General features: G+C 40.9%; 2 protein-coding genes across 3 annotated transcripts; one reads left to right on the top strand and one right to left on the bottom strand.

Annotated features, from left to right (window-relative positions):
* Positions 1-411: 411 nt before the first annotated feature.
* Positions 412-4,231, bottom strand: LOC139305309 (adenylate cyclase CyaB-like). Of its 2 annotated transcripts, none has more exons than XM_070929273.1 (6): positions 4,028-4,231; positions 2,910-3,069; positions 2,268-2,369; positions 2,031-2,156; positions 908-949; positions 412-687 (listed from the first exon to the last, which is right to left on the bottom strand). In XM_070929273.1, exons 1-6 carry the CDS (start codon positions 4,204-4,206, stop codon positions 589-591), a joined length of 708 nt encoding a protein of 235 aa, XP_070785374.1. In that variant the 5' UTR covers positions 4,207-4,231; the 3' UTR covers positions 412-588. The 2 variants fall into 2 exon arrangements, with proteins under 2 accessions (XP_070785374.1, XP_070785373.1); XM_070929272.1 differs by having other exon boundaries at positions 414-687; positions 2,910-3,072.
* A 942-nt stretch (positions 4,232-5,173) lies between these two features.
* On the top strand, positions 5,174-14,839 carry LOC139305045 (bestrophin-3-like). Its single transcript, XM_070928985.1, has 13 exons — positions 5,174-5,325; positions 6,356-6,450; positions 8,479-8,566; positions 9,070-9,215; positions 10,354-10,508; positions 11,552-11,629; positions 11,807-11,959; positions 12,593-12,673; positions 12,881-13,032; positions 13,279-13,369; positions 13,670-13,788; positions 13,960-14,247; positions 14,461-14,839. Exons 1-13 carry the CDS (start codon positions 5,174-5,176, stop codon positions 14,837-14,839), a joined length of 1,977 nt encoding a protein of 658 aa, XP_070785086.1.
* The last annotated feature ends 640 nt before the right edge of the window (positions 14,840-15,479 follow it).

Below are 15,479 nucleotides of genomic sequence, written 5' to 3'. Positions count from 1 at the left end.
GAGAGTGAATGTTGGACTTACGTTCATCAGATGACACGAACACGAGTCCAACAGGACGATCATGTTGTTGTGTGTCTGCTGGATGAGACGTTTTCTGCCCCTAGTGGCCAAAATGGTTAATGCAGCTTTAGGGGCCAAGACCAAACCACAAGTCACTTTCCAGTCTGTTTAAATCGGTGCCAAGTCACTAAAATCTGTAGAACTTTAGTTGTCTAGGTTCACAAATATTGCCTCAGTGGTAAAGAGAAATTATTTCAGCTAACTTTGTGGACTGTCAGCTGTTTGAATCCACTCACACGTAAAACAGCTGTTTGAACACAGAGTTCATTTATTTAGAAAATGTTACATATTCAAACATACAGTTTGGACTCTTAATGAGATATTTCACAGAAACTAAATACAAAGTTAACAGATTTATCATTAATCTATTATACTCTGATCACAGTGTAATTACTACAGATTATGCTGTATTTTCATTACTGTAACATGTCTAAATACTCACTGGTTTTAAGATACTGAAGAGTTTAGTTATTTTGGTATTTTCAATGTTTTATGTTCCAAATAAGATGCTCCAGATGTGCGTTTGTTTTATGTCTCTTTGCGTCCCTTCAGTAACAGGTCCATGTACGCTCCAGTCACCAGACTCTCCTTGGAAACACCCAGTTTCTCCATCAGATCCTCAGCCACCTTAAAAAACACACAACAGATCAAATCAAACTATTTAAAACATGAAAGTTGACCCAAGACGCATACACACCAGAGTTATACTAATAGTTTTATACATTTTGTGTCATTTATTAACCTCAGTTGAGGTAAAGTTACATGCTAATGTTAGCAAGTTAACATGAATAAAGACAGAATTTTAACATGCTAACATTGAGCACAGATCTAAACGGTTCAAACTCACCCGCTGTCCCTCTTCAACCGTCTGCTCTGGACGCATCACCACCTGCACAAACAAACAAACAGGTTATTGATCCGATGAGTTTACATTTCCTGCACTCTGGATCGATTTTGTTCATCACACATTTACTCGCTCCCGTTTGTCTTTCAGGACTCAACTGACTTCCAGTTCAGTAACCTGCTCCTCTCTGTGCTTTACTGGGAAAATCTCAACACGCCGTCAAGACAAGATTTTTAAACACTGCAACAACTACAATAACATGTTGAACAGAGTCAGCGTCAACTTTACACCCATCTGTAGAGGTGACGTCATTATCAATCCCAGTAGCTCCAGACACCTCCAGATAACACAGACAGGAATAAGCAGAGTCAATCGGGTGGTGTCGGGGCGTCCTTGTAGCGCTCGAGTTAAAGATGCCATCCCTCCTTTCATGTAATAAGAGGTGTAATATTCCCCAGATTACATGGGTATTTCTTTAAAAAATTAGACATCACGTCATCACGGCCCGGTGTTTTCAATTTCTCACAATTATGGGATACAGTTTCTGATAATGATGGCATCATATTTCATGATTAGGAGATCATTTCTCATAATTGCATGACTCGGATATTACAATTACGAGTTGCTGGGTCGGATCTTAAGATACAGTGAAGTAATAATTAGGAGAAAACATTAACATGACACATATTATTAACATGACTTTCTTCCTTTGGTTAATGTGTTACATTGTGTGCTTGATATATATTACATGTTATACTATTAAACCTTATAAAAACACTGTATCCTGTCAATCTCTGAAGGTTAGATGCTGATTTATTCATTTTTGATTATTTGGTCTATAAGTTTTTTCAAAATGTTTTGTCTGAACAACTGTCTTAAACTCAAAAATACATTATAATATATAATATATATTCAATCTGTAATGATATAAAATAAAGAAAAGCAGCAAATCCTCACATTTTAGAAGCGGAAACCAGAGAACGTTTGGTTTGATTTTTGCTTTATGAAGGACTAAAAGGATTATTAAAGATTCTCTTTCTATTGACTGGTGTGTGTGTGTGTGTGTGTGTGTGTGTGTGTGTGTGTGTGTGTGTGAGTGTGTGTGTGTAAGTGTGAGTGTGTTGACCTCCAGCTCCATGTAGTTTCCCAGTCCCTCCACTGTGTCCAGGTGAACTCTGGTCTGACCAATCATAAACAGTCGTCGCTCCTTCCGCACTTCACCTTTAACCCCGAGAGCGTCTGACAGCACGGCCTGAACACACACACACACACACACACACACACACACACACACACACACAGTTATTAACCTGAATAAACATCAGTATATAACTACAGAAACACACACAGGCTGCTGTTTTACCCGCAGGCTGGGCGGGTCGTTGGTTGGACTGATGGAGTAACGGGACAGTTTGGGTCCATCGGTGTCCGGACGCTCGTAGAAGATCAGCTGACCCGACTCGTTCTAACAAACAAACAAACAAACAACAGTCAGTTTTAAAGCTGGGTACAAGATGTGATATATTCAGGCAACATTTCTTTGTTGTTTTATTGCACTCAATTGAGATTTTGTATTACTTTTTTATTTTTATATTTAATTTATTTTCAAAATTTTCTTTCTATTTAATTTTTTATCTTTATTCTTTTTTTTGTTTTTGTTATTAGGTTTTTATTCATTTATTCTTATTGTATTTTTATCTTTATATTATATATGTATTATTTTCTGTTTCATTTTTGACTGATCACTATTGATTGTCTGAAGTCAAACCTGTTTACACACCTGTGTGTTGTCACTAATTACAACACAAACTGTTGTTTTCACATATTTAAGTTTTTAGCCCATTCCACCTTTTAAAGAACCTACAGTTAGTTGGTGTTATGCTCCCAGTGGCCACCAGGTGGAGCCCAAAGTTCAGTCTCTGGTGCTGATGGTGGAGTCCCATTGACTCTCCATACAGTACAGTCACACACACACACACACACACACACAGTGTACTGCATGTACCATGAAGTCTCGTAGCTTCAGTCGTCCTTGGCTGCAGTTGAAGAACGTGTCCTGCTGTCTGATGATCGTGCCCTCTGATTGGCTGAGCTGGGCGGCCTTCTCTGCGAACTGTGTCAGGTCGCTCACTTTGGCTTTGATCTCCACGTTGGACGGCATGACTCTACTGAGCATGTGCAGAACAGAGAGAGAACCGGTAGTCAGACAGGCGTTTAAAAGGATCAATCAATCAATCAATTTATCTATCAATTGGTATATCTGCTTAGGAAGTCAAATGAGAAACAGGTGAATTAAAGGTCAGGGTAGAAAAATTAGGAAAATTTTAAAATAGCCAGTTAAAGGATAAAAAATATAATTTAATATATATATAATTAATATATAATAACTTAATAATGCAACATAATGTACTAAATTGTAATATAAAATATATGATACAAATATATGACCGTATTGGTATAACATACATTATAATAAAAACACCTTTATCATTTTTCAATGTTTGCACATGACCTGTATTATATAATTGGGGACCTATAAACACTTTATGTCTGAAATTTCACTCAGAAGTTTATTAAATCCCTTAATATTTTATTTAAGATTCACAGTATTAGTGGTGAAAAGTAACTAAGTACATTTATTTAAGTACTGTACTACAGTGCAATTTTGAGGTACTTGTACTTTACTTGAGCATTTCCATTTTCTGCTACATTTAACTTTTAGCACTTAAGTAACTTTTTATGCTAATACTTTTGTACTTCGACTGCAGGACTTTTACTAGTATTTTTTCATTGTAGCGTTGCTGTTTTTACTAAAGTAAAAATCTGAGTAGTTCTTCCACCACTGGTTATCTTAGGTTTACACTTAAGAGTCGTGGCGTTGGCAGAAACATTTACATGCAACAGTGAATGTGCCACAATGTTAGCTAGCTCCATCACTAGCAGCTAACTCTACTACAGCATCACATTAAAGCTAACATTAGCCTGCTTGTCTGCCACCTAGCTAGCAGCTAACTCCAGCTTCTACACCGTGAATTAAACATGGCGGACGGCTAACTAGCAGCCCAAACTGCGTCACACAAGAATAAAAACTAAGCTTGTGCGGACTAAACGTTCCTATTTTACCTGTTTTGGGGGTTTCTGCTGCTGTCAGTCTGAGTGTCAGTGCTTGATTTTACCGCGAAACAGTCCCTCTGGGGCGGAGCACCGGCAGCGGTCTGAGAGCAGCTCACTGCACAAAGGCGGAGCCGAGAGAAGAAACCAAACCGACCGCAGAGCAGTGCTGAGTGACGGGAGAGCCACATTTATAAAAGGTGTCCTCCTCATGGAAAGACACCATTAAGAGGGAATCACTGCGTCTGCGCAGAAGTCACACAGCACAAGGAAACGAAGACGTCTCACTCTGCTTTATTTCTGCTGTACAAAAATAATAGCAGCCATCACGGCTGACTTTTAAAGGTACACTCCACTTAAAATCAAACACTCGCCCCCAATAGATAATGATCTCATAACAGTTACTCTAAATACGGACATGAGAAGAAAAAGAACGAGATTATTCCCTAAAATATCAAATTATTAGCCAGTGTTGCAGCATCTCAAGCTGCAGTTCCTCTAATAACCACTAGATGCTGCTCAACCAAACTTTGACTATGTTGAAGTGAATGGAAAACCTCTAACTCTCAAAGTCAACACATTTCTACTTGATTGTAAAATAAATCAAATTATTGATGCTAAAATGATTCAGGTAGCAGATTTAATCTCTGCGTCTGTGATTGGTCGGTCATTACTGACACTTACTGGTATGACATCATGACAGCGTTTCTGTTTATACATGTTTACCTCCACTGCTATCTATGCCAACACACACACACACACACACACACACACAGCTGAAACATGACTACATTTAGCCTCGCCAGATCATCAATGCAACGCTGAGCCTGTGTGTGTGTGTGTGTGTGTGTGTGTGTGTGTGTGCTGCCTGGCATTGCTGGGCAACTGGACATCATGGTGAGAGAAAGAGGGAGTGAGAGAGCATCAGAGAGAGAGAGAGAGAGAGAGAGAGAGATGGAGGGGCGGCATTTGGAAAAACAAATCAGGGAAGAAGAAGCCTGATGGACTGCTGAGGAAAAAACAAAGACGTCTGTGAGTTTTTCTGTGAGTAAAATACTTTAGATTTAGATTCATAACAACAGTCATAATGTAAGCAGAGTAAATAGAGACTTCTGTCTGTCTGTCTGCCTGTCTGTCTGCCTGTCAGGTTGTCTCAGGATGACCGTCACTTATTCCAGCAAAGTAGCGAACGCCACCTTCTTCAGTTTCCACCGGCTGCTGCTGCGTTGGAGGGGAAGCATCTACAAGCTGCTGTACCGAGAGTTCATCCTGTTCGCTCTGCTCTACACCGTGCTCAGCGTCGTGTACAGGTCACACACACACACACACACACACACAATGATGGTATGTTTGAGTGTATTATTAGTCACTGGGTGTGTGTGTGTGTGGTTGTAATTTATACTTTTATAGCTTAAACTTAAACTCAACAGTGAATGTATCAGCCTGATATATCCTCTTCCTCTGTGCCATAAAAAAACCTATTAAAACACATCAGTGAGCCTCACTGTGTCACTGGGTGACATCTTCTTTCATCACCATGAACACACACACTGTAGTTTATCTGGACTATCAGTCCTGCTGCCACAAATACTCACTAGAGCACCACATGTGGATTCATCCGCCGCTGAAAATAGTCCCCAACAAATGCACTACTTCCTCCTGTTTGTTTGATAAAAACTACAGCGAGCGGCTGTTTGAGGGAATGACTGAGCCTTTTTAAACATGAAACTATATATTTGTGAGGTGTTTTTAAAGATTCATGTCCTCGGTAGGAACCAGTGGGTCACAGACAGGCTATGGAAGTCACACATTTTCTCAATATGAATATGTTCAGATATTTCTTAAAATACTGAAATCACCTTTAAAATGTGTAACTCTTTTAACTTTGTTATACTAGAACAAAATCCAGTATTTATAAGATATGTGGTCACCACAGGAATGTCTGATGAAGGTCTATGATCGAAATGTTGGTGGTAACGTGTGCAGGAAGTCCAACAGAAAGACAATAATCCAGATTACTGAATTATCATCATCTCACTGAAGGCAACCAAGCACCAAAGCACATCCTCCTTTAAGCTCTTCCTCTTTTTGAAAGAACAATGACTCTAAAAATCACCACTTGGAGCAAAGTAACTATTCAGATTTAAACTTATTGTCGAACAAATATTACTTAATAAATTGGGTATTTTCCCATTCACTTCAATACAGTCAGAGTTTTCCTGGAGCAGCATCGATTTAAAGGAGCTGCTTGGCTTGAGAGGAACCGTAATTGGGGCGTTTTGCAGTTGTTTGGTTTGCCGTCAGTTATTTGTTGTGACGTCTGTGTCCTCTGTGCTGCAGACTCGTCCTCTCCGACCAACAGAAGAGATTGTTCGAGAAACTTTCCATGTACTGTGATAAATACGCAGAGCAGATCCCCGTCACCTTCGTTCTGGGTACGTCTCACTGTTTACTGTCTTTTTACTCAAACGTATGTGTTTTAGTTGCCTAACCATAACCACATCCTCACCTGTCTGCTCTGACGTTTCATTTACAGAAGACAAAACATGAAATTGAGTTTGACTCCAGTTTACGAACCAAATCCCAACAGATAATCTCCAGATTCTGTACAACTGAAACGTTACATAATAATAATTATAGTAGCCCGTTGAAAGATAATATGATCACCACCCGTCTTGTTATCTTTCTTTTGGTGGAGTCATAATGATTTACAGACTCAGATTCACAGGGGATCATACGGCACAGTCGATGTGTGTTATTATTAATAATCACAGGAGGAGCCGGGCTAATATTAGTCCTCTGAGAGCTGGACTTAATACTCAACCACACTGACGGACTGAGTGTTTGGATACTATATGGTGGACTGTTGTAAACTTGAAGACCAGTGGTAGTGAAGTACATTCACGCAAGTGCTAGTGCAATTTTGAGGTACTTTACTTGAATATTTCCATTTTATACTACTTAATATTTCTACTCCACCACATTTTGGAGGCCAATATTGTACTTTTTACTTCAATACATTTATTTGACAACATTAGTTACTTTACAGATTCAGATTATTAATAAAAAACATAAATCAAGTAATAAATTATGATGTATTCTTTTGGATTAATCTGCACAGCAGTATATAAAGTAGTTGCAACATTAGTGATGAACACATTAATGCATCACTTTAGAGTTCTAGATATAATATATATTATTCTGAATGAGGCCATTTTTGGTACTTTAAGTATATTATGATGCTAATTCTTAAGTACTTTTACGTCAGTAAGATTTTGAATGCAGGACTTTTACTTATAACAGAGTATTTCTACACTGTGATATTGCTTTACTTTTATTTGAGTACTTCTTCCAGCGCTGTTGAACACTAACAGCTAAACTGAAAGTCCATTAAAGTCCATAAAATAGAAGCTGACTAAAAAACGAAACTATAGCTACAACTCTGGTTCCTGCCTGAGGAGAGAGCCTGACAGACAGACAGTTAGACAGACAGACAGGGTGTTTGGCTGCCTCATTAGCAGGCTGCTAATGGAAACAGATCATTAAAGAGCAGAGGAAGGCTAAAAGCAGGATGAGTGTTTGTGTATCTGATCTCCACCCTGATTCACAGTCAGAGTACACACAGTATCTTCATGTATTCACTCAGTGTGTTTTTGTCAACCTTCAAACAACCCTGTCTTTCCTTCGTCCAAAGTTTCCTCAACATAAAAAGACAACTAATGTCCATGTGGTATAATATATATAAATACAGGCCTGTTACTGTTCAAGTTGCTTGTCCGTAGTAAGTAAATTAATTTGGCTATGCTCAACACACACTAAACACATGCTAAACAGAGACTAAACATACTCTCAACATTTTAAAGCTACACTAATCTTATGCTAAACATGCTAAACTCAGATAACACATCCACCTAGCAGCACCTCGAAAGCTTAACGTGGTATATTTGTGAGATTTAGAGTAGCTGGTAGCTGCATTTTTTGGTACATTTGGCATGCTAGCTTTACCCCTGGTTCTAGTCTTTATGCAAAGCTAAGCTAGCCGTCCCCTCGGCCTAGTCTTCATATTTAGCATGCTAACTTTACCCCTGGTTCTAGTCTTTATGCAAAGCTAAGATAACCATCCCCTGGCCCTGGTCTTCATATTTAGCATGCTAACTTTTCCCCTGGTTCTAGTCTTTATGCTAAGCTAAGATAACCATCCCCTGGCCCTGGTCTTCATATTTAGCATGCTAACTTTTCCCCTGGTTCTAGTCTTCATATTTAAAAAGTGGATTTCCCAAAATGTAGATGACCTTAAACATCCACTAAAAACACAAAAAAATCTTAAATATCTGAAAGACAAGAAATGTCAGTCTGGAGTTTCAGGGGTGAAGCTGCTAATGAAGTTTTTATTTATATGAATTAAAATTTATTTAGTGAAAATAAATGTTTACGCTGTTTATCTGTGTGTGTTTGTGTTTTAGGTTTTTATGTGACTTTAGTGGTGAATCGATGGTGGAATCAGTTTGTTAATCTTCCCTGGCCGGACAGACTGATGTTCCTCATCTCCAGGTACATTCAAACTTTATTCATACTTTATTATTGTGCACCCATGTTGTTTTTACCACCTGATACCAGCAGTGACCTGGTTTTTCCAGCAGGGGGCGACCATCCGATGAGTTCGTACTTGAACGATCTTCTTTTTTTAAAATCTTGTTGCACATAAAATCTTTAGGGACCTTGAAGGCTCCATAGTTTAACACTCTGAAAGGGGCCATTTTGCATAGTTAGTACTTTTACTTTTGATACTTAAAGTACATTTTGCTAGTAATACTTATGTACTTGTTTTAGAGAAGTATAATTTGACCTGAGTACTTCTTCCACCTCTGGCATGACGTTTTTAAGGGAGGCTTTTAAATGCAGGTGATCACTCAGGTTTTAGGGACACTAAACAAAGACAGATGGTGGTAAGTTCAGGTACGTAGGAATTTCGAGTGTTCCCAAACACTCAGATTTGGTAGGTAGTTCAGGTGGGTTTTGTGTCATGTGATTTATGTCTCCTCTGCCTCCTCCAGCTGTGTTCAGGGTAAAGATGAATATGGCCGCCTGCTGCGCCGGACGCTAGTACGTTACGTTAACTTGACATCGCTCCTCATCTTCCGCTCTGTCAGCACCGCCGTCTGCAAACGCTTCCCGACCATGGAGCACGTGGTCGAGGCAGGTGAGAGTCTGAGTGTTTGGGTGTGTGGACAGTTTTGTGTTGGCTTGAAAATGATATTATATGCAGTATGTGTACAATCATCCAGTATTTATATATGTTTTTGTGTGTACATGTAACGGAACTATAAATGATAAAAGTCAGATGGAGTTCAGCTCCTTCCCGGCTGTTCGTCTTCCTGTAATCGTCTGATATGACCTCAGGGATTGGCTCGTTATCGGCCAATTAGAGCAGGACTCTGAGAGCTGCAGGAGAGCAGAGCTGATGGCGATGATCTGTGTTTCTGGTCCTTCATGCTTTGTTAGGAGTTAAAGCCAGAGCCCTTAGATTTGGGAATTTTAGCACAACAAGATTCTTAGTCATTCCCCAAGAAGATAAATTCTACTACGTTTTGGTCGAGATCACCGCCCCCAATCCCAGCAGGCTCAATATATATAGAACTGCTGCAGGTGTGGCAGAAACCCCTCACCAGGGCCAGATGGGTGCAGGTCTCCCACCACACTGTCTGTAATAAACACACTATGAGCTCTCCCTATCTACCGAAACCGCCCCCCCCCCCCGACCTGTTCAGGGCAGAGTGACCGTTTTCATGTTCATGTGCTCGACTCTATTTCCTTTCTGCTCATTAGTGCTTCATATTTTCTTGTGATTAAACTTAACACACATCTCAGTTATACATTGATTATACGATAGATATGAAAAAGTGAGTCTGCACATTTTCTACTTCAATTCTCAAAAATCTTTTGTTTTGTAGATACTATGATAATTTGCATCATGTTTGATTTAGCAACAAACAGCTGACGTACTGGTACACTTATTACTCTTAACATTCCTCAAGGCCTTCATCATGTACACTGTGTGCTCATTATGTCCTCGAGTTTTCCATTTTCAGTCACCATTATATTTCAGGTTATTACCAGATTTATAAAAGAAAAGAAAGGTTAGATCACTGTTCAGTCACTTTTAAAGATCATTTACATCTTAATGAATAGCAAAAAACATTCCACACAGGCATAAATGGTATCAACGATGAGCTTTATATAAACTACAAAACTGCTTCTAAGCTACAACTCTACAGCATTCATATATATATATAGATAAGATGATGTGGTTTTGAATAATCTGCCTGCCCCACCTGTAGGTTTTATGACTCCAGAGGAGAGGAAGGTGTTCGAGAACATCCGTTCTCCTCATCTGAAGTACTGGATTCCTGTTGTCTGGTTCTCCAACTTGGCGTCTAAAGCTCGACAGGAAGGACGCATCCAAGACAACATCAACCTGCAGAACATTCTCAATGTGACATACATATGAATGTATAGATATTTAGAGGGTGGGAAACACGCGCCAACATGAAGGACAAAACAAAACATTTTGAGATATGCAGGAATGTTGCAGGAAACATGAACGTAGCGTGTTTTTAAAAGTGTTTCCAATGCTAGGTAGCTCATATTTGATGGGAACTAACACAAGAAGCTAACAACACTGTGTTAGCAAACAAGTTAAGTTTTAAAAAGATTATTTAAAACATTAAATATTTGTCAAAATAAGCCACTGAAGAGAAGCACTAAGACTTTGGTAGCATTTATGGCTACAGTTGTTACCAAAAGTGAACTAGCTTGTAGAATTATCCTAGCTAACATAGTGTAGCTTCCAAAAACAGAAATGAAACTTGACTGGTTAATGCTAGTTGACAAAAGCATACCAGTTAACATATCTCTGTTAACAAAAACAGATCATCTGAATAATTTGTACAACATCAAAATCAGATTACTTTCTCATTAAATGAACAATAAAATAAAAAAGAACAGCAGAGCTGCTAGCAAAACATTGGTAGTGGAAGGACTTCCCTCACTAAGAAAACAGCAGAACAGTCCTAGGTTATCAATAATAGCCACCTGTCATACAGATACTACTGGGGATGTCCCAATACAGACGGTAAAGATGCACTAACTTCTGTTTCACTGTGACTTTAAGGGAAATTGAGATCACCATAAAAATGATTTGCGTCAACTAAAGGGCACTTGGGGTGCACCTGGGCCGACCAAAGGGGCATAACTGGGCTGACTAGAGGTGCTTTGGGCCTTAAGCGTCCATCTGGACAAAATAAAAATGAAGTGTCCCATTAGATTACAAATGTCTGCCAAAGAGAAAGCGAAACCACTTGAGAATCTAAATCCCTGTTAGTCTGTGACCGCATGTTGGTAATGTGAGACCCAGCTTACTCCCAAAAGGGTGGGTGGGACTGTTCTTCCAGCCTGTTGAGTTACAGAAATTTGGGTTTGTCGATTTCTGCCAAACTGGCAACCCTGTTAAATCAGTGTCTCTGTGTCTGTCTTCAGGAGATGAACCTGTTCAGGACTTGGTGTGCGACTCTTTTTGGCTACGACTGGGTCGGCATCCCGCTGGTTTATACACAGGCCTGTCTCTCTACTCCCTGTCTTATATCTGTCACCATTACATGTATAAAAAGGATGTAGCTCATCTAATGACATCAGTAACCATCTTCCATCATTACTGTAACCCAATCAGTGCTCTGAATCTCCCCAACAGAGAGAGAGGGGTAAACAGTGTAGTCTCTCTCTCTCTCTCTACAGGTCGTCACTCTTGCCGTCTATACCTTTTTCTTTGCTTGTCTGATTGGTCGTCAGTTCCTCGACCCCGCCCAGAAGTACCAAGGCCACGACCTTGACCTCTACGTCCCCGTCTTCACCCTGCTGCAGTTCTTCTTCTACTCCGGCTGGCTGAAGGTGCAGATGACCTTTCCTAACAGGATAAGGCTGCAGATATTTCATGTTTTTCTTAGTGTCACTGAAACCAACCATGTGTTAGTCCATCTCTCAATATGTCTGACTTCCTGTCTGTGGCTCTCAGCTCTGAAGACTGATGAAGTTTGCTTGACTGAAACGTAGCTATTCAAAATATCTACCATAATTGTTGACACTGTGCAGGAGCTGATTTTTGATGCTTGAAGCAAAAGAAGTTAACAAGCACATTTGAAAATCCTCCTGACTGAGACATAAGCAGATGTGTGGCTGACCTGTTTTTCTTCTCCTAACCTTGTCTTGTTATATTAATAACACACCATATAAAGTTATTAATAACTTACTTTGGTGGACGTGACCCAGAGTGGCAGAAAAGAGCCTCACAAGCAGTGGGACTAAAGATTTAAAGTTTGTCCTGTGTGTAGCGCTAGAAGAAAGGCGCTGGGGTCATTAAACTAAAAATGGTTGATCCTCTGAGAAACATGAATGTAATATGGAAATGTATATATGGAAGCAGGATGAAAAGGCTGCAGCTAAATATGCAAATATCCAACTAGTGCGTGACGTCATGTCTCTACTGTGACTGAATTCCACATATGATTTGTGTCTTGTTGTTAGGTAGCGGAGCAGCTGATCAACCCGTTTGGAGAGGATGATGACGACTTTGAAGCTAACTGGATCATCGACAGGAACCTTCAGGTCAGCAGCCAATCACAGCGCTCAGACAGAGGCTCAAAACCCCTGACATATTCAGGTTTTACCGTCTGGTCCAGTTGTAGAGACCCATGTGCACTGACAGAAAGGAACCCCCCTGAGAGTCCATCAGTACTGCGCCTTAATATATCTTCCAGTCACCACACTGAGATCCTGTCATTGTCGTCACGTCCTGTTTACCTGTCCCTCCAGGTGTCTCTGCTGGCCGTAGATGAGATGCATATGAACCTGCCTCACATGACCAAAGACATGTACTGGAACGACAGCGAGGCGCGGCCGCCCTACACGCTGGCTGCTGCCGACTACTGCATCCCTTCATTCCTCGGCTCCACCACGGACATGGGGTCAACATGCACACATATTTTACATATTACACACTGAGCAGGCTGATTTGTTGATGTAACCCTCTTTGGTTGTACCAGCTAGCTAGGTAGCTACATCATACTAATATATTCAGCCCAAACAGTTTATCAGTTTATCTCAAGCCAGGGTTCAGGAACGTCGTAGTATTCTAGACTGTTGGAGAATTAGTTGAGTTTAGAGTAACTCCGTCAGCAAAATGAAAAACCTTTGTCCAATGTCTCTTCCAGACTGTCCGACATCCTGCAGTTTGATGATGCTGATGTTAGCGACAGTCATCCACGGCAACAGGACTCTGTTTTGGCTTGGCGCCAAGAGTCGGTAATACAACATTTTTTATTACCTCTGTCAAAGACGTTTTTAGCCCCTTATGGTTGTTTGTTAGTCAGTAAGCAGGAAATATAATAAGTGAAATATAATGGAAATTCATTTGGCCATGAACCAAGGAAGGAATGAATACTTTAGGGGAGGTAATGTGCTCTCTGAGTTCCTGCTTCTGTAGTTCTTTGTTCTTTCTTCCTGAATGGAAGAAGACAGCCTTCCAGAGGAGGAGAGTATATAGACTGCATGTTTACAGAATATATATATTTTTTCTACAGTCATATTTGTTTATGATTGCAGGTCCTGGGTCGAGTCCGTCGGCTGCTGAGCGTTCAGGAGCCTCCTGACCTCCGACATCCTCGACCCACCTTCAAACGACACAGCAGTGATGCAACAGGAAGCTTCTTCCCAGACTTCAGGTACAGTATTGCTCCATTTAAAGTTCTAAAAGTACCTGTATCGGCTGATTTCAATTACAGCTGGTATGTTGTTGGGCAGCAAGGTGGCTCAGCGGTTAGTACTGTCTGTGTCTGATTGTATTAACTATTGATCTTTCTGACACCCATTCCATCTTCCATCAATCCATCCAGGATCCATCCAGGTCCAGAGGACATGGGTCCACCCTCCTCGTTGGTCATGCCCCCCTCCTCTTTGGTCATGCCCCCCTCTGCCATGGACACACTGTCCACCTTAAGGGAGGTCAGCAGCAACCCTCCTTCCCCTGACAGCTCGCCCTCTGCTGTTTTCCCTCGGCTTGTTGTCAGCCCGCCGTTGTCCGGTGACATCTGTCACAACATGGATTCTTCTGAAGTGGAAAAACCTCAGAATGGACTGGATCCTTCCCCCACTGAGGAGGCACCAGGCTTGGACACCCCAAGGTAATTCATTGGTTTTCTTCTCAAACTGTCGTAATTCTCGACTTTCCATTCCTTGTTGGCCAAACTCTGTCCATAATGAAACCATTACACTGACAATAGGCTTACCAAAATGACTAACAACCACACGTGGTCTTAGCTTTGGTGATATCCTAAAATTTGTAACCCTATTCTTTAAATTCCCCTTGTGGTCTAACTCTTTCTTTGTACTTCCAGGACCGGCTCCGTCTGTTATTCCCCCACTCAGCTGGGACCCAAGGCATTCCGCTGGACGACACAAAACTTCCAGAATCACCCACCAACCCGGCCTCGGGGGCGCCAGTTTTCCCTCCAGTTCTCAAGGCAGACGTCGAAGGGCTCAATCCGCAGCTTGCCGAGTCCCAAGGCTCTGGGAAGGCGGAGACGAGGCCTGGCTCGATTCCAATCCCGTCGATCACCCGGTCCACCTACCGACACTCTGCAGCTCCCTGACCCTGAGTACGACCACGACTTCCAGGGTATGTCAGGGACGGAGGACGACGACAAGGAAGGAACAAACAACAGCGAAGACATCAAAAACTCAAACTCCAAATCACAGAGCTTTGAAAAGAAATGAGAACCACTCACACAGTAACATAACACTGCCTAACTTTTAAGCTAAAAGATGGTAAGAGCAAGCAACAACCATGGCTGAGCGTGATAGGCTGAAACACCTGCCATTCAAGGAAAATGCCTTTTTGATGCCTTAATGTTTTCTTAAAGGAAGAATAACTCAAAGCACATTAGAGGAAGTGCAATTAGCCACCAAGAGCCGAACCAGTTGTGGATAAAATGTGCTGACTTTCTATTTCTAGAGAAAAGTTTGGGGTTTTCCCACTCATTTCAATACAGTCGGCATTTGCTTGGATGTCATCTGTTGACCATTAGAGGAACTGCAGCTGAACACACTTCAGCTGTGGCTCCAACACTCAACAGTAAATAGAAGTGCTCAGGATTACTGACTGGACTTTAAAGGTATCAAATCTTTTCTAGCACAAAGTCTTCTGTTTTCATGTGATAACTTCTTCATGTTTGTTTGTTTGTTGTAAATGTAACTGAAGTAATGATGATACAGTATCTGCTGCTGCTGAATCACCAAAAACTGTACTTTTTAAATAAAGCCTTGTGACTGACTTTTCAATGGGTCACCGAAAATGAAGAATGGTGTAACCAAGGTCATACTCAACAGTTCAGCCAACGATGGTTGTTTGTCCTTG

This window comes from Enoplosus armatus, chromosome 22 (assembly GCF_043641665.1).
Source record: "Enoplosus armatus isolate fEnoArm2 chromosome 22, fEnoArm2.hap1, whole genome shotgun sequence".
Lineage (NCBI taxonomy): Eukaryota > Metazoa > Chordata > Actinopteri > Centrarchiformes > Enoplosidae > Enoplosus > Enoplosus armatus.
This window is presented reverse-complemented; position numbering and strand designations above follow the sequence as displayed.